The following is a 24001-nucleotide window of genomic DNA, read 5'->3' as shown; positions in this document are numbered from 1 at the left end:
GATTTCCACCCACCAATGCCTGATGCATCAGACTAGATCATCCATGGTGCCACACCAACACTTTGACAAAAGAGACCGGTTTCTTCTGCCTACCTGCCTCAGCTACTACTCTGATGCTTCCACCCGCCTGATGCCACGTGCTCATTCTTTCACACACCTTCGTCAGTGGGTACTGGTATTGCCACCCACTGTCCCACTTTGTCACCGGGTCACTTTCAGGTCTCCTGATGCTGCTGCTGCCATCTCCACACTATGTCACCTTGCCACTCTATGGTCTCCTCATGCTGCTGCCACATCCACACTCTGTCATTGTGCAACTCTATCATCTTCTCATGCTGCTGCCACATCCACACTCTGTCATTGTGCCACTCTGTGGTCTCCTCATGCTGCTGTCACATCAACGCTTTATCATTGTGCCGCTCTGTGGCCTACTGAAGCTGCTGCCACCTCCAGACTCTATCATTGTGCCACTCTGTGGTCTCCTTATGCTGTTTCCACCTCACCACTATGTCATAGGGCCACTCTGTGCACTTCTCATACTGTTCCCACCCTCCCCACTTTATGACTGGGCCACTATTTTTCCTTTCAGCCTGGCTGATATCATCATTTATTTGACCCTTCTTCTGATCTGTCAGATGGAAGGAAAAATGAGAGGCAAAACGGATCCTGTCTGTGTAGCAGCTGTAAGGCCTGTATAGTCCCATCAGAATTATCTTGTGATTTGGTAGCCAAAAGCAGAAGTCGGTACAAAACACAGAAGACATGCAAATATTCCATTCACATATCATCTCTGTTTTAGATCCACTCCTGTTTTTTGGGCATTAGCAATACTGATGGATTACTGACCAAATGCTTACTGAGTGAAGGCGGATGTGGAACAGACGGGATCCGGTTTTTGTGGGTTATTGTTCTGACGGATCAGAAGAAGGGCAAAATAATCAGTGACGTCAACACAAACTTACTGCTGACACCCTCTCCACTCTGTCGGGGGCTCTACTTGTATAAGCATTTAATAGAACAGGTTCTGTAGACATCTATGTGGAATCCGCTGACGACGGTGTAAAAGGAGTGCGCTTCTTCTTGGCGCTATCATCGACCTGTAAGGCTCAGTTCATACTTGAGTTATTTGGTCAGTTTTGGTCCCGTGACTGCCCAAATAAGTGAAGTGATTCTAAGAGTGATGCCTGTAATCTGCATGTCATACTGACTCACAGTATTGTTTCACTACCACAGCAGACTCCCTATGCGTGTTACTGCACAGTGTTCTACACCACTATACAGGCACAGTGTTCTACATTATTATACAGGCTCTCTGCAGCCAGGAAGTAGCCATTTTTAATGCGATTCGCCGTGAGTATACTTGGATCAAAACAAATTTTTCCGAAAGAATTCGGCAAACCGTCAAATCAAATTTTAAAAAAATCCGCTCATCTGTACTGATAATACAACCATCTACATCCATTATGAATGGATCCGGTTGTCATGAACGGATCTGTCATGAACTCCATTGAAAGTCAATGGAGGACGGATCCGTTTTCTATTGTAGCAGATTGTGGCAGAGAAAGCGGATCCGTCCCCATTGACTTGCATTGGAGGTCATCCCAGGACAGAAAGCAAACTACAACATGTTGCGGTTTGCTCTCCGGTATGGGAACGCAACTAAACAGAACGGAATGCATTTTGGAGCACGCCGTTCTGTTCAGTTCAATTTTGTCCCCATTGACAATCAATGGCGACAAAACTGAAGCATTTTTTCCGGTATTGAGCCCCTATGACGGATCTCAATACCGGAAAACTAAAACGCTAGTGTGAAACTAGCCTAAGACAGAATAAATAGAAGCACTTTCCTAATAAATTAAATAAATTCACAGCATTGTTATGACTTGTGTACTATTTTGGTATCTGCTTATGACAACGGTGTCCATAGGTATATTATACAAGTGCTCATCCCCGTCATTACGTAGGCCAATGGAAACGCAAGCCAGCACGAAATAGCTGTTGCTTGTATGTGCCCTATGTCTAGCTATCCTGTCTTTTAAGATTATGGAATAAAATATTGATTTTAGTGAGTGCTGCCACTTTTTCTTTTACTTTTGTGGATGTCTTTTTATCAGAGACTTTTCCGCACTATGATGAGCACCACTGTGGAATTATACACAGACTCCAACTGAGTGTGCCCGACTCCATATTGTCGGAATATTTATGCTGTCTCCGATTGACAGTCTATATTATTTATGTGAATAAATTAAAATCTGTAATAAAGGAGATTCTAATTTATTATCATAAATATCAAGCTAAAACAAGCTCGTGATCTGCGTTGAATTGAAGACAAAACCCAGTTACAGACAAAATATATATGTAATTTATTAATACAATTTATACTGCAAAATAAAAATTGGCAATAATAAAATTCAATCAATGATATGCAAAATAGTGATAAAGTCAAAAATAATTGAGAATATATATATACACAATTATGCCTTCTTATAATGATACCCCTCAATTATATTTAAAATCAATTTAATACTTGATTTCTCTCAGCCGACAAATGTCCGATTAAACCCAAATCTGGTTTATATTTTATCTATACAAATATATATATATATATAATCAACCATACTGGTCCAGAACTGAATTCAATTCCTTGGAGATAATACCGTGTTTTCACTAGTATATTTTCAATCTCCCTGTATTGGATTAATTTTCAGGATGAAGCTGCAGGTACACCCCAATCTTATTCCAAAACAGATACTATACACAAAGTATGGTTAATTGAATATATATAGATATGTATTATATTAATTAATTATCCTATAAAATATAGGTAAGGTTATACTATACCAAAATGTCAGCTAGCAGAAATCAGTTTCAATGGTTCTAAGATGGCTGCCTCCAATGACTGAAAAGGTGGTCAGGGATGGATCTGGTCTTTTGAAGATGGTCAGAGAGAGAGCTAGAGAGCTCTAGAGATCGATCTCTTCTGTCAGCCCATACCATCTTTTTATCCTATCTTAGAAAGGGCTTGGCCAAGTTTTATCATTAACTAGTGACCTCACTTTATAATCAATAGAACCTCCCTCTAGTATTTTTCCTCTAGGGGAAAATACACCCTAGATCTTTGTTACCCTAACACTAGATGGCACTAGTATTCCATACAAAAATCGAACCACTCACTTATTTCTCTTATTATATACTAGCAATGAATGTTATCTAAGGTTTCAGACAAAACCTTGAGAAGATCTTAAATAGACAATCACTTTTATACTTAGTCAACCACCTTGTTTATCCTTAAATCTTTTGACCAGACCTAATTAAATCAAGATAAACATGACTATCTCAATTCATTGTTCTTGGAAAAGACAGGGTTTGTTCATGATCACCTGTGTCCACATTTCTCCATTCAAGAAAACCTCAAGGAAAGAAATAATTAATTTGTGTGTTACACTGAGAGAGATTCTAAAAATGACAGAGGAATTTGTACCTCGTTTCTAATCTTAAAACTGAATATAGCTATAAGGACCATACTCTTATATATATATACTATATATTCAGCACACCTATTAAAATTGATAATATAAAATCAATCTACTCATACATTGATTATATAAAACCACAAAGAAAGATTAGAGTCTTTCTATTCACTGAAAATCATCAGAACTCAGCACATTTCTAATACATTGTCTTATCTAGGCAATTACATTTCATTAGACCTTGGGACATCTCCTTCTCACAAAAACAGACTTAGGTAAACACTTTGGTACATATCGTAAACCTTAGGTTAGCAATTTCAGAGTAAAAAAAATCCTGAACTCACTCTGCCTTTTAATATAAGACAAAATGGTTGTCCCTTAGGCTCATGTCCATACTCTTATATAGGCCTTATACTTATGGACTTTATTCATACCCAAAAGTTCTGACAATATTATGGAGAGGCCTGGCAGTGCCAATATATATATATATTTTTTTTTTTAGCTTTTGCATTATAAGATATGTTGTCACGTGGAATGGCCATTATTCAAAATAACATATAAAGCCACTGTAAGTTATTTTTATTAGGTCACATTTAAAGCAGTCTGTGTTGGGGTATCAAAGATTCCTTTGTCAAGCTACAGAGAAAACGTTTGCTATGTTAGGCATTCTCCAAAATTCACATACACTAAACAAAGGCATCATAAATTTAGGATAGACAGGGTCTTACTCTGATTTGCCACCCAAGGTTTAGCCAAAGATAGGAAAGATAGTAGCGACTGGTTACCTATGACAAATGTAGTGTCCAACTAGGTAAATGTGGGCACTACACAAGGGTCAATTGGGCCACGTTGTTCCCCACCTTTTGTGGAACAGGGTCATTGTATTTTATATGATGTTTTTATGTGTATTTTTCCTGTTTTCTCCGGTACCAGGCCTGTTAGGGGTAGTTCCTCCTCCTAGACAGTAGAGGGAGTTAGGGAACCACTTAGTATATATAGTCAGGTCCTGTTCAGGGAGGGGTGTGTACTCAGAAGTCAGTGTGGACTTTAACCAGAGGAGAGCTGAGGAGCAGCTTCTTACATGCAGCTAGATAGCCCACGCTCCTAGCTTGCCACTAAGAGAAGAGTTTGCCTCCTGAGAAACCAAGTTCCCTTACAAGTACAGTGCAGAGCCAAGTTGTATCCAGCCAAATAGAGAGCTGAAGGGCAGAAGTATATTCTACAGCAAGGAGACATATTCCAGAGGAAGGTTTCCATATCCAAGGATAAAGCCAGCAATAGGGCATACGGGCCTTGGAGAATGCCAGACAGGAACTGAGGAGAAATACAGCCTGATCTGTAAGTGTTATTCCCTCTGAGTCTCTTGCAAGGACTTTGCCTGCCATTTATTTAAAGCCTGCCTGTTACAACATTGTACATGTGGAACCGACTAAAGACTGTAAATAGTTGAACTGTTTCAGTAAAAGGAAGTTCTGGTTCACTGCAACTTGTGTTCCTCAAATATTACTACAATAAATCGGTGTGCCACCGTTACCGGCACTGGCGTCACAAACTTAAAGGGATCTTGCCACCGGCACACTAAACCTGCAACATCCAGGGCACCTCACCTACCACCCGGCCTGGTCCCTATACACAGAGGGTGCCCCACAAGACAAGAACAGGGTAGACAGGGGAATACTGTGACTCTATCAAGGTCAAGCTATATAGAACAACTGTCCTGTAGCTATACTAAACCTACCTGCAGAAGTATAAAAATAATAGGGACTGTACATAAAGTTATTAATCACAATTCACAATATGAGATTGTACTGTCAAAATATAAATTAGGTCAGTAGTTAATATAGATCCCATCTTCTTCTTCATTTTCTTTGTTCTTCTTCTTCTCTTCCTCTCTCTTTTCATTTTCCATATTGACATAAGTTTCTTCTTTAGAATAGTTATCAATTTCATTCTGCACAATATAAAAAGTAGCATTAAAGAGAAGCCCATAATGACTTCTGGTGAGTAGATTACACCCCATGACAACTTTTTGTCACTAGCCAAGTATGGCACCAGCTGACTTCTTCCACCCTCTTCATCTTGTTGACTTACATTTTACTCTAAGCCAGGGATGCTCAACCTGTGGCCCTCCAGCTGTTGTAAAACTACAACTCCCATCGTGCCCTGGTGTAGGCTGATAGCTGTAGACTGTCTGGGTATGCTGGGAGTTGTTTTACAACAGCTGGAGGGCCGCAGGTTGGGCATTCCTGCTCTAAGCAATTCCTCAAATGTTTTGTTCAGGCTACAGCCCTCTTGAGCCAGACCATCTTTATGTCTAAGTAAGGCTTTGGTTTCAGAAGGACATATCAAGATCTCTGCTTCTGTAACTTCCCTCTCTGAGGTTGATCTGTGAGAGGAGGGAATGCCTCACCATTGGGATCCATTTGGGATGAGTCACATCAGAACATCATATTAGATCTTATTGATGACATTCCCCATGCATACAATGATGATAACAAAGGTTAAATATGGTTCTCTTTCTGAACACCATACTTCTCAGTGTATTTTCACCAGATAAATCTCTTCATACAGTAAATCTCTTGCAACCACCACTAGAGTGTGCTCAGTGCATCAGAATTTATACATTTACCACAGAAGTTTATAGAAGCTGTCGAAATCTCTTTGCTCTGAGCTACCCTGGTGGTGGCTACATTAGATTTCAGTGAATCTATATTGAAAAGGAGCCATATTCCCTCAACACAGGCCCTATAGCAGTTGCATGGTCTAGCATCCTATGTCAATGATTATTATTAGTGATGAGCAGCAGGGGCAATATTCGAATTTGTGATATTTCACAAATATTTGGGCAAATATGCAACATATATTTGCGAATTCGAGAATTTGTTATCTCCAGTAACTATTTTCTTGCTTGCGGAAATTGGCAATTGAAACATTTGCGATAAAAATTTGCATTACGAAAATTCGCAATCAACACTACTCCTAAAGTTAAAGATATTGCAGCCTTCTCATTGGCCAACAACTAGAAGCAGTGAGGAATCATGTGTACTGATTGAAAAATAAATCTTGTGCGACCCGAGATGAGGTCATCGTCACGTCGGCCGGTGTGGTGACGTCATATGTCACCGGATTTCGCAGGATGGCGGCAGCCAGCCCGTAACGAGCAAATGGATCAGGTTTTTTTTTTTTTTACATTATTTCAGGTTAAAGCGATTCGCTACCGCGAAGCACGAGGAAATTCGGCTTTGCAGTGAATCAAATCTATCCTGAAATTTCGGATCTTCGGACCGTAGACTTTGGTTCGCTCATCACTAATTAATATTATCCGTCCAGTTTGAAGAAAATATGGCTTTTGAATTGATCATTTTGCCAAGTTAGATTTTTCACAGATTTGCTCATATCTAGACAGAAATAAATGTCCTACTAATATATAAGAAAGTACGGTACCTGGTCCACTGAATTCGCGTAAGTATTTTCTGAATTCTGTCATGGATGAAAACACGATAAAAGATTAGAAATGAAAGAATATATTTGGACCATATTATACTTATTTAGTGTTTCTCTAGCTCATAAGGGGTAGTCCTTGTTGAAGAACCCCCCTTATGAAACCCAAACACCCTTGTTTTTACATTGATTCCTGAAAAGCTGCATAAATATAACCCCCTTGTATGAAGGCACGACCAATCTGGGCCATGCGGAGCCTGTTCTCTGTGTGTCCGCCCTCGTGTAACCACTGCGTACCAACACCTTCTAACAGCCTCTTCTCACTCAAATGGATATGGTGAGAGTAACTCCTGAAAGCCCTCGTCACTAAACAAATTTTGCTGTGAAATTCGGCAAAGCAGTTGAATCGAATATTTCAAAAATATGCTCAACACTAATGATTTACATATGATTTACATATCTGACTGAGACATGGCTGCAGGATTTTTAGCAATCCAATCCAACGTTTCTATCCGGGGGGAAATTTTTTATTTTTTTATATTAATGCGTGTAATACCAGATTTATGCTAGTGAGCAATCATGAATCAGCCATTTCATTAAATGGGTTATTCTAAGAAATAGGATGTAATATATTTGACCGCAGAGGGTCCAGACTGAGACCTTAACCACTTCACATCTGGACCGTTTACCCCCTTCCTGACCAGGCCTAATTTAGCAAATCTGACATGTGTCACTTTATGTGGTAATAACTTTGGAACACTTTTACTTATCCAAGCCATTCTGAGATTGTTTTCTCGTGACACATTGTACTGTGGTAAATTTGAGTCGATATATTTCACCTTTATTTATAAAATAATCCCAAAATTACCCAAAATATTTTTTAAATTAGCAATTTTCGAAATTTCAATTTCTCCGCTTTTAAAACAGAAAGTGATACCTCATAAAATATTTATTACTTAATATTCCCCATATGTCTACTTTATGTTGGCATCATTTTGTAAATGTCATTTTATTTTTATAGGACATTAGAAAGCTTAGAATTTTAGAAGCGATTCTTAAAATTTTTAAGAAAATTTCCAAACCTACTTTTTAAGGACCAGTTCAGGTCTGAAGTCACTTTGTGGGGGCATACATAGTGGAAACCCCCATAAATGACCTCATTGTAGAAACTACACCCATCAAGTTACTAAAAACTGATTTTAAAATCTTTGTTAACCCTTTAGGTGTTCCACAAGAATTAAAGCAAAATGGAGATGAAATTAATAAATTTCACTTTTTTGGCAGATTTTCCATTTTAATCCATTTTTTTCTTTAACACATTGAGGGTTAACAGCCAAACAAAACTCTGCGGTTTAGGCTAGTTTCACACTAGCGGCAGGGGCGGACATACCGCCTGTGCAGCTGGTTCAGCTGCAAAGGGGCACAGCGTGCGAAGGGGCCCATACAGCTTGGACTGGTCCTCTGGTGAGTGGAGCCCCTTCCTGAACTATAGACTGAAAGATAATGTGCTGCTCGGGGACTGACCAGTCTCGGGGACTCCTGGTAAGTAAGGCTGGGTCCACAGGGTCTGAATTTTAAAAAATTGCGGCAAAAAAACACATCATTTTTATGCGATTTTCTTGAAAATAGGACCTTGTGGACCCAACCTTACTAACCAGGAGAGCTGATTGGTCTGAAAACTGTCATTCAAAAGCACTGACAGGCTCTCCTTCAATGGGCCAGCACTGCTAATTAGTGAGGAAGGAAGGACCCACTGCTGCTGTGTGGAGACCGAGCCCTGCTGCGAGAAGGGGAGGAGCCTGCTGCTGAAAGGGGGAGGAGCCTGGCTGAGGACACGAGAAACAGCAATACAGCGAGGAGGTGAGGAAGGGATCTGTATGTAATGTAGAGCTGCAATGATCAATCGACTTTATCGATAATATTCGATAACGGGATTCGTTGTCGGTCGATTCGTTGCTATGCAGGTGGGAGCGGGAGGTCAGGCTCTATGCCTGCGGGTCCTTGAACTTTACATCACTGCGTCTTTATTACCTTACAATGAAGCTCCAGTAACAGGCAGAGCGGGCGGCGGCATAACGCCACTTACTCACGTGTTGCGCAAGCTCCGTCTGCTTTATTCATAAAGTAGGTGGAGCAGGCGTGTCACGTGAGTAAGTGACGTTACGCCGCCGCCCGCTCTGCCTGTTACTGGAGCTTCATTGTAAGGTAAAAGAAGATGCGCTGATTTAAAGTAAAAGTTACTGCCGGTTAAGGAATACTGCTGTGAGCGGCGGGGCCAGGGCTGTTGTGGGGAGGGGGATCTGTGTATGGCACTGTTATGGAGGGGATCTGTATATGGCACTGTTATGGGGAGGGGGATCTGTGGATAACACTGCTATAGGGGAGATCTGTGGATGACACATATAGCATAAGATGCTATATAGTGTCATCCATAGATCCCCCCATAGCATAGTCATCCACAGGTCCCCTCCCCATAACAGTGCCATCCACAGATCCCCTCCATAAGTGCCATCCACAGATCCCCTCCATAAGTGCCATCCACAGATCCCCTCCATAAGTGCCATCCACAGATCCCCTCCATAACAGTGCCATCCACAGAACCCCTCCATAACAGTGCCATCTACAGACCCCCCCATAATATTGCCATCCACAGATCCCCCATAATAGTGCCATTCACATTTTTTTTATGGCCTTTGAACATAATTTTTCAATTAAAATCATATAAACCCCTTTTTTTTTGTCATTTTGGTGTTTTTTCCCGATTAATCGATGAAATTATCGACAACTAATCGATTATTCAAATAATCGTTAGCTGCAGCTCTAATGTAATGTAGTGTAAAATGGTTCCTGCATGTATGGAAGTGTGTGTATGCGACAGTGCCTGCATGTGTACAAGTCTGTATGAGAGTGCCTGCATGTGTGAGGATGTATGACCGTGTGTATGTGACAATGCCTGCATGTGTGAGGATGTATGACCGTGTGTATGTGACAATGCCTGCATGTGTGAGGATGTATGACTGTGGGTGCATATGATTTTTAATTGTTCTATATTATGTTTTTTGTGAGGCGTAGGTAACCCAAAAATTGGTGTTTTGGCACAGTTTTTATTTTTTACAACATTCATCTGACAGGGTAGATCATGTGCTATTTTTATAAAGCAGATCGTTACTGACGTGGCAATACCTAATGTGTGTACTTTTTCTTATTTATTTAAGTTTTACACAAAAAAAATGATGTTTTAGTGTCTCAATAGTCTGACAGCCATAGCTTTTTTATTTTTTGACCGATTGTCTTAGTTAGGGTTGCATTTTTTTTTTAAATGAGGTGACAGTTTGATTGGTACTATTTTGGGCGGCATGCACCTTTTTTATTGCTTGGTGTTAGGTGACAAAAAATGGCTTTTTGGCACTGTTTTTATTTTTATTTTTTACGGTGATCACCTGAGGGGTTAGATCATGTGATATTTTTATAGATTTGGTTGTTAGGGAAGCGGCAATACCTAATATTTCACAAGCAAAAAAAAACAAAAACATATTTTAGTGTCTCCATTGTCTGAGAGTCATAGTTTTAATGTACCTCCAGCCAGGGCTGACGTCAGCACTTGGCAAACCTGGGCAAATGCCAGGGTCCACTGCTCCTGAGGGGGCCCACTAAGCTGCTATGAGTACTTCCATCAATACAGATGGAAGCACTCATTGCTGTCATTTCTCTTACACAGCACCCCTCTGGTGGCTGCTGCAGAGCTTGAGCTTCAGACACGCCCCCTTTTCCCTCCGCAGAGCAGCAGGTTACCTTACCAGCTTAAGACATGCAGAGTTTGTCAGTGAGTCTGCACTGTGACTGTCTCTTCTCTGTGGGACAGGAGGGAAGGGGGACTCTTTGTCACGGCCATGGTCATGGTCGTGACTCCTGTGTCTGCATGCTGTTGCCTGCGGTCTGGTGTTGTTGTTCAGCCACAGGTGAGGGCCGCTAGTATGTTGCCTCACTTGTGGTTGCCGCTGGCAACATGTGGTTGTTTTGCAGTTTTGCAGCCTGAGCTGGTGCTGGGCAGCTTGCTGCAATGTACATGCGGTTGCACCTGGCAAGCTGCCTTTATATGGTGCACATTCCCTGTTTGGTGTGCACTGGGTTTGAGTTGTGTGCACTTCCCCTTTAAATTGATGTCTTCCCTTCCCTGGTGTTGGAAGGGTTAACTTCCTTCCTAGTGTGTGTGCACTGGGTGTGTCTGATTGTGGGTGTGACTACATGGGCTATAAAGCCTCAGTTAAGACCTGATGTCTGAGGGGTACTCCACCCTTGTGGTCCTAAAATGTGATACACGATGTTATGAAGATGTGTATGTGTTATGCTTGTTTATTGCATCTTATGGTCCTGGGTTCCTGTGTGATGCGTGTTGTGTGCTGTGTCCCTTGCAGTGGATAGCAGCACTTGCACATGGGTTCCAGGCTTAGTCTCTGTGGCAGGTGAATGTTGTGTCTGTGGCATGTACCTGCTATTGCCATAAGTTGTATATGTTTCCCCTTCCTTGCAGCTTGGCCAGTGGGACTCCTGTACCTCCGTATCCAGAAGGAACAGGTCGTCTTACCCTGCTCCTAGTTTAGGGCCACCCTGAGGGCTAGCAGGGACTTCAAGGTTCCAGAGTATGAGCCCTCCTACCATCAGGGTCGGCTCATACAGCTAGGAGTCAGGGTCAGATTAGGGATGTGATTAGGAGGTGACCTGCTCCCTAATTCTGTCATCCTGGTCGAGCAGCAACCACCATTTTCTGTCATCGCACGGCTGAGGGTTTTCCCCATCCTCAGCCGTGACAGTATGACCACAAAGGCTCCTCACGTGGCGTAACCTTCGGAAGAGGGTGAAGCATGCATCGCCATACATTTGTGGGGTGCATGCGCGTTCTCCGGAGGGAGAGCGTTTTGGGGGTTTCGCCGCTGACGGCGCGGTGAGTGGCTTTTTCCCGCCATCCCTTCACCGTGTTCTGTCTTGGTGTCCCCTTTCTTTTAATTCCTTCACCGTTGTATGTTTGGTGTGCGGCAGCACACCTTCGAAAGAGGGTGCAGCATGCAGCACCATCTGTTTTTGGCCTGCATGCACGTTCTCCGGAGGGAGAGCGTTTTGGGGATCACCGTTAACGGCGAGGTTGGTGGCTCATTCCCCGCCACCTTTCCTTCCGCGTCCGTGTTTGTGATCCCTCGTCCCTCTCCATGTTCCTATCTCTGGTCGTCTGTTGGCAGCATTCCGTTAGTGTTCCGGCTGCGTGCTGGGTAGGAGTGTCTGCTGGCAGCGACTGGAGTGGGGACGTGAGTGGAGAGTGGACGCAGTGTCAGTGCGCTCTCCCCGGGCTGTTTCTTTGCTGGTCTCCGGTTCCGGTGTGTTGCTCCGGAGCCTGGCAGTCGGCTCCTGGTTCTTGTGTGTTGCTCCAGGGGCCGGCAGCAGTCCTTGGGAGACGCGCATATCATGACACTGATTCCCCTTCTCCTATCCCCTTGTATGGGTCCCTCTCTGGTTTTCCTTTTTTTAGGTGGGGGGCTTTGAGGGGTGGGACTGTCACGACCATGGTCATGGTGGTGACTCCTGTGTCCGCACGCTGTTGCCTGCGGTGTGGTGTTGTTGTTCAGCCACAGGTGAGGGCCGCTAGTATGTTGCCTCACTTGTGGTTGCCGCTGGCAACATGTGGCTGTTTTGCAGTTTGGCAGCCTGAGCTGGTGATGGGCAGCTTGCTGCAATGTACATGTGGTTGCACCTGGCAATCTGCCTTTATATGGTGCACATTCCCTGTTTGGTATGCACTGGGTTTGAGTTGTGTGCACTTCCCCTTTAAGTTGATGTCTTCCCTTCCCTGGTGTTGGAAGGGTTAACTTCCTTCCTAGTGTGTGTGCACTGGGTGTGTCTGATTGTGGGTATGACTACATGGGCTATAAAGCCTCAGTTAAGACCCGATGTCTGAGGGGTACTCCAGCCTTGTAGTAAGCTGGAGGCACTCTCCTGTCCCATATACCATCTGCCAGTGAGGGCCACCCTTGTGGTCCTAAAATGTGATACACGATGTTATGAAGATGTGTTTGTGTTATGATTGTTTATTGCACCTTATGGTCCTGGGTTCCTGTGTGATGTGTGCTGTGTCCCTTGTAGTGGATAGCAGCACTTGCACATGGATTCCAGGCTTAGTGTCTGTGACAGGTGAATGTTGTGTTTGTGGCATGTACCTGCCATTGCCATAAGTTGTATATGTTTCCCCTTCCTTGCAGCTTGGCCAGTGAGACTCCTGTTCCTCCGTATCCAGAAGAAACAGGTCGTCTTACCCTGCTCCTAGTTTAGGGCCACCCTGAGGGCTAGCAGGGACTTCAAGGTTCCAGAGTATGAGCCCTCCTACCATCAGGGTCAGCTCATACAGCTAGGAGTCAGGGTCAGATTAGGGATGCGATTAGGAGGTGACCTGCTCCCTAATTCTGTCATCCTGGTCGAGCAGCGACCACCATCTTCTGTCATCGCACGGCTGAGGGTTTTCCCCATCCTCAGCCGTGACACTCTTCGATCTGCTGCTGTATGCTGCCTTATGCTATTTAGTTTTTTTTTACTGCTTCAATAAGCAGTTTTACTCAATGACACCTGCCCCCCTTCATATCCTGTCCTATGTCATCCTCATGGATCCCCTTCTGTCTTTGTAGTGGGGAAAATTGGCTTCTACCTCACATTTTTTATATTTTTTTGCCTTCCTCTGAATCAACTTGCAAGATGACAGGTCGAACTGGATGGACAAATGTCTTTTTTCGGCCTTATGTACTATGTTACTAAATATAGACGTATTTTTATATAATAAATGACCCTCTAATTGTATTATTATTTGGGTATAGAGCTAATATCTTTATATTATATAGATTCTAGTGTATTATACTGGGCCCTGTAATTCCCAGTAGAAAAATGATCCTTGGGAAACACAGTCCTCATCCCTGACCACCAAGACCAGGTAGCGCTCTGTCATTACATGGCGGCCTCCCCTCTACGCCACGCTGCTCCGCTGTGTACTGGTGCTTATTTGTTTATTTTTAACATTTTTTTTACTAGACTCTGCAGGATACAAAAACGTGGAGTACTGCACATTTGTATACATCAAACCGATAGGAAATAAAAATGTTCTAGGCTCCAGCAGGACACATTTTTGAGAATTTCCCTTTATTTTTTGTGGGAATTTTTGCCAGTGATACCCATATGGTATGTCACTGTCCATGTTGTGGGACTATTTGTGCACTCATAGTTTGTATTTGGTGGCTGAAAATACGACCTGAAGGTTTTTCAGGTTAGCCTGCTTTTAAAGTCAATGGGCGCGATGCGAACGCGCACTCGTGAACGGTCATGGCCGATGTTCGTCCATCACTAGTAATAACAATTCTGGAGCATCTATGTCTGTATGTTGTGCCATTCATCTGTTATTTCTACTAGAAGTTATGAATGAATTGCTATTAGCTTTCAGTAAGGGTACAGAGGGGAGGTAACCAGTTGGGGTTGTGTACCTGCACAGTCTCACTCTATCCAATCAGTGCTGCCATTTTCAGACTGTGCAGGTACACACCCCCAACTGGTTACCTCCCCTCTGTACCCTTGCTGAAAGCTAATAGCAATTCATTCATAACTTCTAGTAGAAATAATAGAGGAATGGGACAACATACAGACATAAGAATATATGCTCCAGAATTGTTATACGTGGGGAATGCAGGAAGCTATTAAAACAGACATGTCGAGGGGGAGGGGGGGTGAAGGATCCTCTTTAAGCAGTGCTGAGAATGAAGGTCTCAGCAGAGAGGTAATGTGCATCTCTGGACACCACTTCATTCAATATGGTACTGAGAGAGAGCTGTCTTTGATAGCCCCATAGATGTGAACGGAGTGGTGGACTAACATGTGCACTATTCAGATGGGGCACTTGGGGGGACACATTTTCTGGATTGCTGGGGGTGTCAGTGGTCAGATCCTCAAATATTAAACATTTTTCTCCTACCCTGTGGATAGGTAATAAATCAGTTTTGTGGGACAACCCTTTTAGAACTGTATTCTATCCACACAAGATAATGGAGGACAATCAGAAGGTCTCCAATACAGCTCACTTATTTTATATGGGACAAATACAATACATACAATGATAGGTTTTCCTGTAGTCCCACAGAAAGCAACCATAATGATATTTTACTTGAGCACATTGTGGCAAAGGACAGGTCTAGCTCTGCTACATTTGTAAGTTGTTCTACAAGTCAATTGTACCATACATAAGCATTCAGTTTTACTGTGCTAAATAAGGTTGTTAGAAAACAGGAGATACTTAACCTTATAAGAAATAGCCCCAGAAATGTCCTTGATGTTCCTATTTGCATGACTCATCATCCTGTCCTTGGTGCTGACATTATTGCTACATTTTTGGTCAGTCATTATGTAGCTGTTTGGTTCCAATATTTGATTTTTCTTTGATCTGGAAGAAGTTAAAAAGTCATAAATGTTTGAAAAGTGTAATTTTCACCCAGAAACAGTGTCAGGGTGCACAGAGGAACACAGTTTAAGTCTCCAGATAAACCGGGCCAGTACCCATGTAAACAAAGCCTGAGTCTCCTGAAAAACTAAGCCAGTGCCCAGAAAAACAAAGCCTGAGTCTCCAGATAAACTGCACCAGTACCCAGATAAACAAAGCTTGAGTCTCCAGATATACTGTGCCAGTGCCCAGATAAACAAAGCCTAAGTCTTCGGATAAACTGTGCCCGTGCCCTGGTAAACAAACTTCAGCAAATGGCATTTACCATGTAGAGAAAATTAATACAAGACATTTGCTAATGTACTGTGATTATCCATATTGCTTCCTTTGCTGGCTGGATTCCTTTTTCGATCACATTATACACTGCTAATTTCCATGGTTACAACCAGCCTGCAATCCAGCAGCAGTGGTCGTGTTTTTACAATATAGGAAAAAGCACCAGCCTATGTGTGCTCCCACGGTCCCGAACACCAGAGAGGCTGTCACCTTTTCCAATAATTTGCAAGCATGGCCACCGCTAATGGATTGCAGGATGGTTGTAAGTGTAACCATTGAAACAAGCAATGTATAATGTGATCGAAAAAAGAATCCAGCCAGCAAAGGAGGCAAAATGGACAATCAAAACATTTTAGTAAGTGACATGTATTAACTTTCTCTACATGATAAATAACATTTTTTAAAGTTTACACAACCCCTTTAATCTTCAGATGAATGGTGCCAGTGCCGAGATTAACAAAGCCTGAGTCTCCAGATAATCTGTCCCAGTGCCCAGATTAACAAAGCCTGAGTCTCCAGATAATCTATCCCAGTGCCCAGATTAACAAAGCCTGAGTCTCCAGATAAACTGTGCTAGTTCCCAGATAAACAGTACTAATGTATCCTATAAACCAAAGTGGTGTCATAAAACAGATTACTGTGGTATATTACACATCAGCAACTGGCGAGCATTAGAGTATTGAGCAGAGGTGTGATACATTTTGGCACCTGCTGGTCACAGCTTGAAACTCTATCTCTTTGACTTTTGAAATCCATTACACTTTCAGTTATGTAGCACTACAATAAAACAGATTAAATTGAACTATATAAGAAGACCAGAGAGTATATTAATGTAGCTTTTAATCTAAGACCAGAGAATACATTATGTTTATGTAATTTGTATCATGAGAAGAAGACCAGGAAATATGCTAATTTCATTAGTAACCTGAGAAGAACACTGTGGAATATGTTATTGAAACGTGTAACCAGAGAAGATCAGGCAATGCGCTAATGTACTGTAGCAGTGAAGAGCACCATGGCATATCTTAATGAGGCTTGTAACTAGAGATGAGCAAATCAAAGCTGACAAAGTGGAATTCGATCCGAATTTCAGGAATTATTTGATTTGCACCGAATCCGAATTTCCTCACGCCTTGTGGTAACGAATTGTATTTTTTTCCTAAAATGGCTGCTGTGAGGACATGAAGCAAGGAACTCTGGGAACAAGGGATCATCCACAATGTCATGCATGCAGCCAATCAGCAGCCAGTCAGTCCTGTGACGTCACAGCCCTAAAAATAGCCTCAGCCATCTTGGATTCAGCCATTTTTCAGTGTACTTAGTGCAGGGAGAGACGTTTGCAGGCGCTAGGGACAGTGCTAGGAAAGACTTATATTTTGCTCAATAGAAGTTCAGGGAAAGGGCATTAGAAGTGTAGGGAAAAGATATGGAGGAATTATTCCACAGTTTTGAAGCAGAACAGGGTGTAATACGGGAAGGTTACATCCTGTGTAATAGGAACAATCCTATTAAACCTTGCTTCACTGACTCGGGATCCAAATTGCCATTATACTGCTGCTCATTTCAGGTTTGCAATAGATGATACCTCCGTAATTCCAAAAAAACGTTCTTGTTATTGGGGGTCTTATTAGCCCTTGTCCGGTGCAGGTATATATATGTTCTTTTCTGCCCAGCAGGGTTTGAATTTAATTCTATTTAACGTCAGCCAGGGATTACTATTGCTGTAGTGATTAATGTGGTAACAGCACCATCTAGCGGTGGTAAAAATGTACTGCACTTTGTTTCTCATGTTAATAAAGATTATTGTATTGTGGGAAGTGCAAGGCATTGTGGGTAGTGCTAGGCATCCTGGGAAGGAGAAGCCCAGTCACCAGTCTCGATGACAGGACATCAGCAGAGCTGTCTCTTGCATATCTCCTTCTCAAACTACACCATCTTTGTGCAAGTATATCTGGTGAGTGACATCGTCCTTTGTTTCATGGTCAGTATGTTATACAGTGCTGTTTAGGTAGATATAAGTGTCACTCATGGAGTTATAAATGTTAGATGTTAGACATGCAATCTTATGTTAGGCAGCCATTTTTGGACATATGCTCAGTGTTATGCAAATGTTATAATACATGCTGTTCTATGCTTTTTTGCTGATACATGTTGTGCCTTATACTTATACATGTTATTTGTATTCTTATAGTTTTACCAATTCACAGTCCTGTTGACCAATAAACAAGTTAGAGTACAGAAAACAGTCCTCTTATTTGGAAGACAGGAATGGTTTATGCTGAATGTCAGACTGCACACTGTGTGAATGTGTATGAAGACAGAAGATGTTCTAAAGCCTTTTTTGGTGCGTATTAGCGGGGAAAAAGAAAAAAAAAGGCTTATTAGCTGTTGTGTGGTGAAGTGGGAACATTACAGCCCTTATTGGCGTGTATTAGTAGCAAACAAAAACGTATTATTTGCCATTCATGGCAGAAGTTATTTGTTCTAAAGCTTTTTTTTGTCGTGTATTGGGGGGGGCTTATTAACCATTGTGTGGTGAAGTGAGAAATGTAAAGACCTTTTTGGCGTGTATTAGTGGCAAAGAAAAACTTTATTTTCCTTTCACGGCCGCAGTTTTATGTTCTAAAGCCTTTTTTGGCGTATATTAGTGGGGAAAGGTGCTTATTAGCTGTTGTGTGGTGAAGTGAGAAAATTACAGCTTTTTTGGGGGTGAAATTAACAGAATGTCAGATAGAGAAGTGCCAGGCCCTGCACAGGGGAGTGTCAGAGGCCTTAATGTTTCTTGTGCAGGCACAGGTCGCAGCAGAGTAAGGGGGCATGTCAGCAGGGGTCACTTTGAGAGGCCTGAGCTCCCAGTGTCAGCTAGCGGTCGTGTCTTGACCAGCAACCCAGCAGTTCTGGAATGGTTGACTCGATCTTCAACTTCATCGTAAGTGACATCAGACACCCCCAGCCAAGAGTCGGTGAGTTCGTCAGGCACAACCCTTAGTTGGAATAGCCCGGGAGCAGGCCCTGTGTCCTCACCTGTCCTCAACCTGCCTCTGTCCATTAATGTTCCCTCAGCAAGAGAAGTACTATATGCTGTGGGCTCAGCGAGGACGAGCTACTAGAGGACAGTCAGCAGCTACTGGCAAGCCAAGATCCGGAGGAGACAACTGCCGCTTCCTCCGGTAGGCGGAAAAATAGTGATAAGGAGAGTAATGTGGGAGCTGGTGTTGCGAGTGGTCAGGCTCCTGGCTCAGAGACCGTTGACCATTGAGGAGGACATCAATGACATGCAGACAGTACTTGATGATGATGTAGCCGATCGCAATTGGGAGCCAGGTGACGACGGGGCTTCATCATCATTGGGTGAAGAGGGTGGCAGCTTGCGTATGAGGCAGCGTTGGAGCCAGCAAGTCGGTAGCATCACCGGGATTCAGCAGGGTGGCAGCAGTGGGAGGTTGGGAGCCAAACATGCCCAGTGTAGACCACCCACTTCGCAGGAGCCTACCGGCATGGAAAGTAATGTTGCAAGAATGGAGGCAGCGGCAGTAGCAGTCAGTCAGTGCGGAGTGTTGGGGGTAAAGTCACCTACTTAGCGGTGTGGTTTTGTTGAGCCGCCAGGGAAGGTGAACGTGGCCATTTGTTGAATATGTCGGCAAAAGGTGAAGCATGGCCATGGTGCCAATGTTGCCACCACGGCCCTGCGTCAACATATGCAGTGTCACCATAAAGTGTCCTGGGAGAACCGTGGCTCCAATGTGGTGGTGCAGCCTGCCGCAGCAACCGCTGCATCACCTAGTGGCACGCACCCGGTTACAGGCAGTCAAAGCTCCACCACCTCAGCCAAAGGAAGCTGTCTGTCCTTCCCATCATCTGCTGGTCCTGCTGGTCCTGCTCCTAATCCTCCTAGTCAGTCATTCCATCAGCAATCCATCACCGAAGCGATTGCCAAGAGACAACAGTATGCGTGCACTCATCCAACGGTGCAGAAGCTGAACGTGCTTCTGGCCAAGTTGCTGGTACTGCAGTCTACATATGTAGAACAGAAGGTGGGCAAATCCTTGAGCCTGACAAAGTGACAAAGTGCACGGCAGCGCCGTTGTGTGGAGCTGTAACAACGGTCAAGGACAATATATGTCCTTTACGGCCAACTGGGGGAATGTGATTCCTGCTCATCCAAACCAGCAACTTGGCCAGGTGACATCGCTTCCGCCTCCACGTTCTCACGCCATTAGTCCTGCAACAATGCCCGCCTCTGCCTTCTCATCCTCCACTGTGTCCTCAGCCTCCACTGTAAGGACAATTCACAGTGCCCCACCAGTATACCACATGTGCAGGGCAAGGTGGTGTCACGCTGTTCTGCACTTAGTTTGCCTGGGCAAATGGAGTCACACAGGGGAGGAACTTCTCTGCATCCGTTATCAAGAAATAAAATACTGGCTTTCTCCGCATCAACTCAAAATCGGAACCATGGTGACCAACAACGGGAAGAACATGGTGTCTGCGCTGCGTCAAGGAGGGCTGAGCCATGCACCCTGCACGGCGCACGTGTTCAATCAGGTTGTCAAGCGTTTCCTGAAGTCTTCCACCCATCTGCAAGACATCCTAAAAATGGCCAGGAAACTTATCAGCCACTCGTACACCGCCAAGCACACCCTCCTTGAGCTACAGCGGCAGAATAGCGTCCCCCAACATAGGCTGATATGCAACGTTTTCACCCGTTGGAATTCCACCCTCCATATGTTGGACCGACTGTACAAACAGAGAAGGACCATAAACAATTTCTTGATGAATCAGGCAATCATACGTACTCCCTTGCGTAAGGGTACTTTCACACTAGCTTTTTTGTTTTCCGGTATTGAGTTCCGTCACAGGAGCGCAATACCGGGAAAAAACTGATCAGTTTTATCCTAATGCATTCTGAATGGAGAGCATTCCATTCAGGATGCATCAGTTCAGTCCCTCTTAAGTTTTTTGAACTGAGAAAATACCACAGCATGCTACAGTTTGCTCTCCGGCCAAACATACTGATCACTTGCCAGGATGCCGGATGTGGCATTAATTTACATTAATGCCGGATCCGTATTTCAACGGATCCGGTATTTCAATGCATTTGTCAGACAGTCTGCATCAAGTTACGTCTGAAAAATGCCATCAGTTTGCGTCCGGATTTCCGGATCCAGCAGTCAGTTCCAGTGACGGAATCCTCTGCCGCAAATGTGAAAGTACCCTAACTTCGATGTCAGCCAGTGGAAGATCATGCGTGACACCTGCCATTTGCTCGGGCCCTTTGAGGAGACCTCTTTATTTGTCAGTCACCAGGACTGCGTGATGAACAACGTCATTCCACTGATTCATGTCCTAGAAAAGATGCTGGTAAATCTGGCTGGTCAGGGGACTGGAGAAGTGATGCCTAGATCTCATGGCCACATGAGCCCTGTAGGGGCTGAACTGGAGGAGGAGGAGGACATTGGAGCACAAGCAATGTGTAGCAAAATGGGTGTTTTTTCTACACAGGTGACAGGAGAGGAGGAGCAGGAGCAGCCGGAGGAGCAAGAGGGAGATGAGGAAGACAAAGCGGATGACCCAGACATACCTTGACAGTATGCAGTGGAGATGGAGGCAGGGAGTCCCTCCGTGTACTTGTGCAAATGGCACGATGCATGCTCACTTGCTTGTGTAGTGACAGCCGAATTGTCACCATTCGGCAGAGGAATGACTACTGGCTCTCCACCATGTTAGACCCTTGCTACTTGTACAAAATGGGGACCTTTTTTACACCTGATGAGAGGGAGGACAAACTGAACTACTATAGAGACATAATATGTAGTCAGTTGGCCGCTGCCTATCTGCGCCATCATCCATAATCTCACGCTTCGCACTCACGTTCCACTGCCATGGCTGCTGGGGGGTGGGGTGGTATGAGCAGCACCAGCTCCATCAGCAGCAGCCTGAGTCTATAGTCGCTGATGAGCAGCTTTCTTCACCCGCATAGTGTAGAAACTACTCACCAGCAGCTAGACATAGAGCAGAACATGAACCAGGTGGCATACTTGGAGTGCACTCTGCCAGCCGTCATTGAAGATCCGTTGGACTACTGGGCAGCCAAACTGGATTTGGATTTGTGGCCGCAACTGACTGAGTTTGCCCTGGAAAAGCTGTCCTGTCCGACCAGTAGTGTGGCATCAGAGCAGGTGTTTAGTGCAGCTGGGGCCATAGTTACCCCAAGGAGAACTCGCCAGTCCACCCAAAATGTGGAGAGACTGACCTTTGTCAAGGTGAATCAGGCGTGGATCAGCCAGGATTTCCACCGACCAATGCCTGATGCATCAGATTAAATCATCCATACTGCCTCACCTAAACCAGGACAAAAAAGACCGGTTTCTTTTGGCTACCTGCCTCAACTACTATTCTGATGCCTCCACCCGCCTGATGCCACACATCTGATGCAAAGTGCTTCTTCTTACACCCACCATCATCAGCAAATACTGTCAGTGCCACCCATCTCCCCACTCTGTCACCGGGTCACTCTGTGGTCTCCTGATGCTGCTGCCACCTCCACACTATGTCACCTTGCCTCTCTGTGGTCTCATGAAGCTGCTTCCACCTCACCACTATGTCATTGGGCCACTCTTTGGACTCTTGCTGTTCCCACCATCCACACTTCATGACTGGGCCACTATTTTGCCTTTTTCGGCATCATCATTTATTTGACCCTTCTTCTGATCTGTCAGATGGAAGGAAAAATGAGGCAAACAATGGATCCTGTTTGTTTAGCAGCTGTAAGGCCTGTATGGTCCCATCAGAATTGGCTTATGATTTGGTAACCAAAAGCAGGAGTGGGTACAAAACACAGAACACATGCAAATATTCCATTCACGTGTCATCTCTGTTTTGGATCTGTAACATCCCAGAGTTATGTAACAAAACTCTTTTACCCCGCTACAACCTGTTAAGTGTATTTGTACTGTCATCTAATGTAATTTTATCTAATATTCTCACAAATGTGCATTGAAACCCTTTTTAAATTTATTTGCTGTAATTTCTATATTCACCAGCAGATGGCAGCAATGTGTTTAGCAGGGTCTTAGCTACAGTTTAGTGTTTCTAGACTGGAATAGTACATTCCAGTTTAGCTCCCCCCTCTTTGAGGAGGTGTGGAATGTTCCCACATCCTGCCTCATGGGTGGGGGAGGAAGTTAGAGTTAGTGTGCCAGCCACCCCGGCTGACACAAAAGATCATCATTCCCAGCCTGAGCCTTCAGCCTCAGCTGGTAGAAAGAAAGCAGCCACCTCCAGAACTCCAGGAAGAAACATACCCTGTGAGCACAACTGTGAGTACCGTCTAGAGACCAGGAGAAGCTAAATTCCTCCTCAGCTAGTCAGTTCCCAATACAGCAGAAGACAGATAGCGCAGAAGATATCAATTTCTACCACATTACAGAGCCACAAGCAGATGACTTATCCTGCAGAGAGCTCCAGGGACATGATAGAAGCAGAAAAGATAGATTCCTGTCATACATTGCCAATACCTGCTGGGACCCAAGACTATTGCTGTATCTCGCATGGATTAAAGCTGCATCAAGTAAAGACAAGTTTGAACTTTATTTCAAGTCTGGATCTCAATTATTGCTGCAAATCCCTCAATTACTCCTACTAGCAACACATTCATTTTATTGTAAGTGAGCCAGGATCCAGGAGTCCAGCCATAAGAAGGTAGGAGACACAGTTGACACTATACCCACTACCATACAGAGACATTACACCACTCTGGCATTCCTAACCTGGTACGTGAGTTACAACACCTTAAAGGGCCCTGTGTTAGTACCCTGTGCACGCTGCAATTTGCGTCACAAACAAAACTAGTAACTCTTACTTACACCTGACCCAGCCATTGCATATTATTGGCGTCAGAGTGCATTATTCCAATCCGGCTTACTGCTGTCACGCTGGACAGCATACACGATACACAGAAAACAACAAAACCAGTGTCTAGGCAAGAAGCTGGGGATAAAGGTCACCTCCTGACAAATCCCTACAAGCTCTCCCTAGACTTCTATGCCCACGTTCAGACCCTGAAGGTGGGAATGAACGTGTCCTCGTGCCTGGGCTGAAGATACTCTAAAATCCCTAAGATGATGAAAGGGGAAAAGAGTCAGCCTTCTCCCTCAGGACCCTCAGCCCAGACAGACAATAACAAGAAACACAAAACCAACTTATCTTGTAAGTGAGCAGGAGCAGGAATGGCTCCTTCCTTCCTTCCTCTCAGCAAGACAGAAGCTATAACCCGCACAGGACACTGGGAGTGGGC

At 44.0% G+C, this 24001-nt stretch overlaps 1 protein-coding gene across 3 annotated transcripts in view; it reads right to left on the bottom strand.

Moving 5' to 3' along the window:
- Positions 1–4982: 4982 nt before the first annotated feature.
- LOC122932373 (sialic acid-binding Ig-like lectin 5) overlaps positions 4983–24001 on the bottom strand; it is a 93240-nt gene continuing 74221 nt past the window's right edge. For all 3 annotated transcript variants that reach the window (XM_044286746.1, XM_044286754.1, XM_044286762.1), the window contains 3 exons: positions 15231–15372; positions 6915–6950; positions 4983–5421 (listed from right to left, as the gene is read on the bottom strand). In XM_044286746.1, the coding sequence (XP_044142681.1) occupies positions 5299–5421; positions 6915–6950; positions 15231–15372 (301 nt within the window). In that variant the 3' untranslated portion in view covers positions 4983–5298. The remainder of the gene's footprint in view (positions 5422–6914; positions 6951–15230; positions 15373–24001) is intronic.

Source organism: Bufo gargarizans, chromosome 1 (assembly GCF_014858855.1).
Source record: "Bufo gargarizans isolate SCDJY-AF-19 chromosome 1, ASM1485885v1, whole genome shotgun sequence".
NCBI lineage: Eukaryota > Metazoa > Chordata > Amphibia > Anura > Bufonidae > Bufo > Bufo gargarizans.
This window is presented reverse-complemented; position numbering and strand designations above follow the sequence as displayed.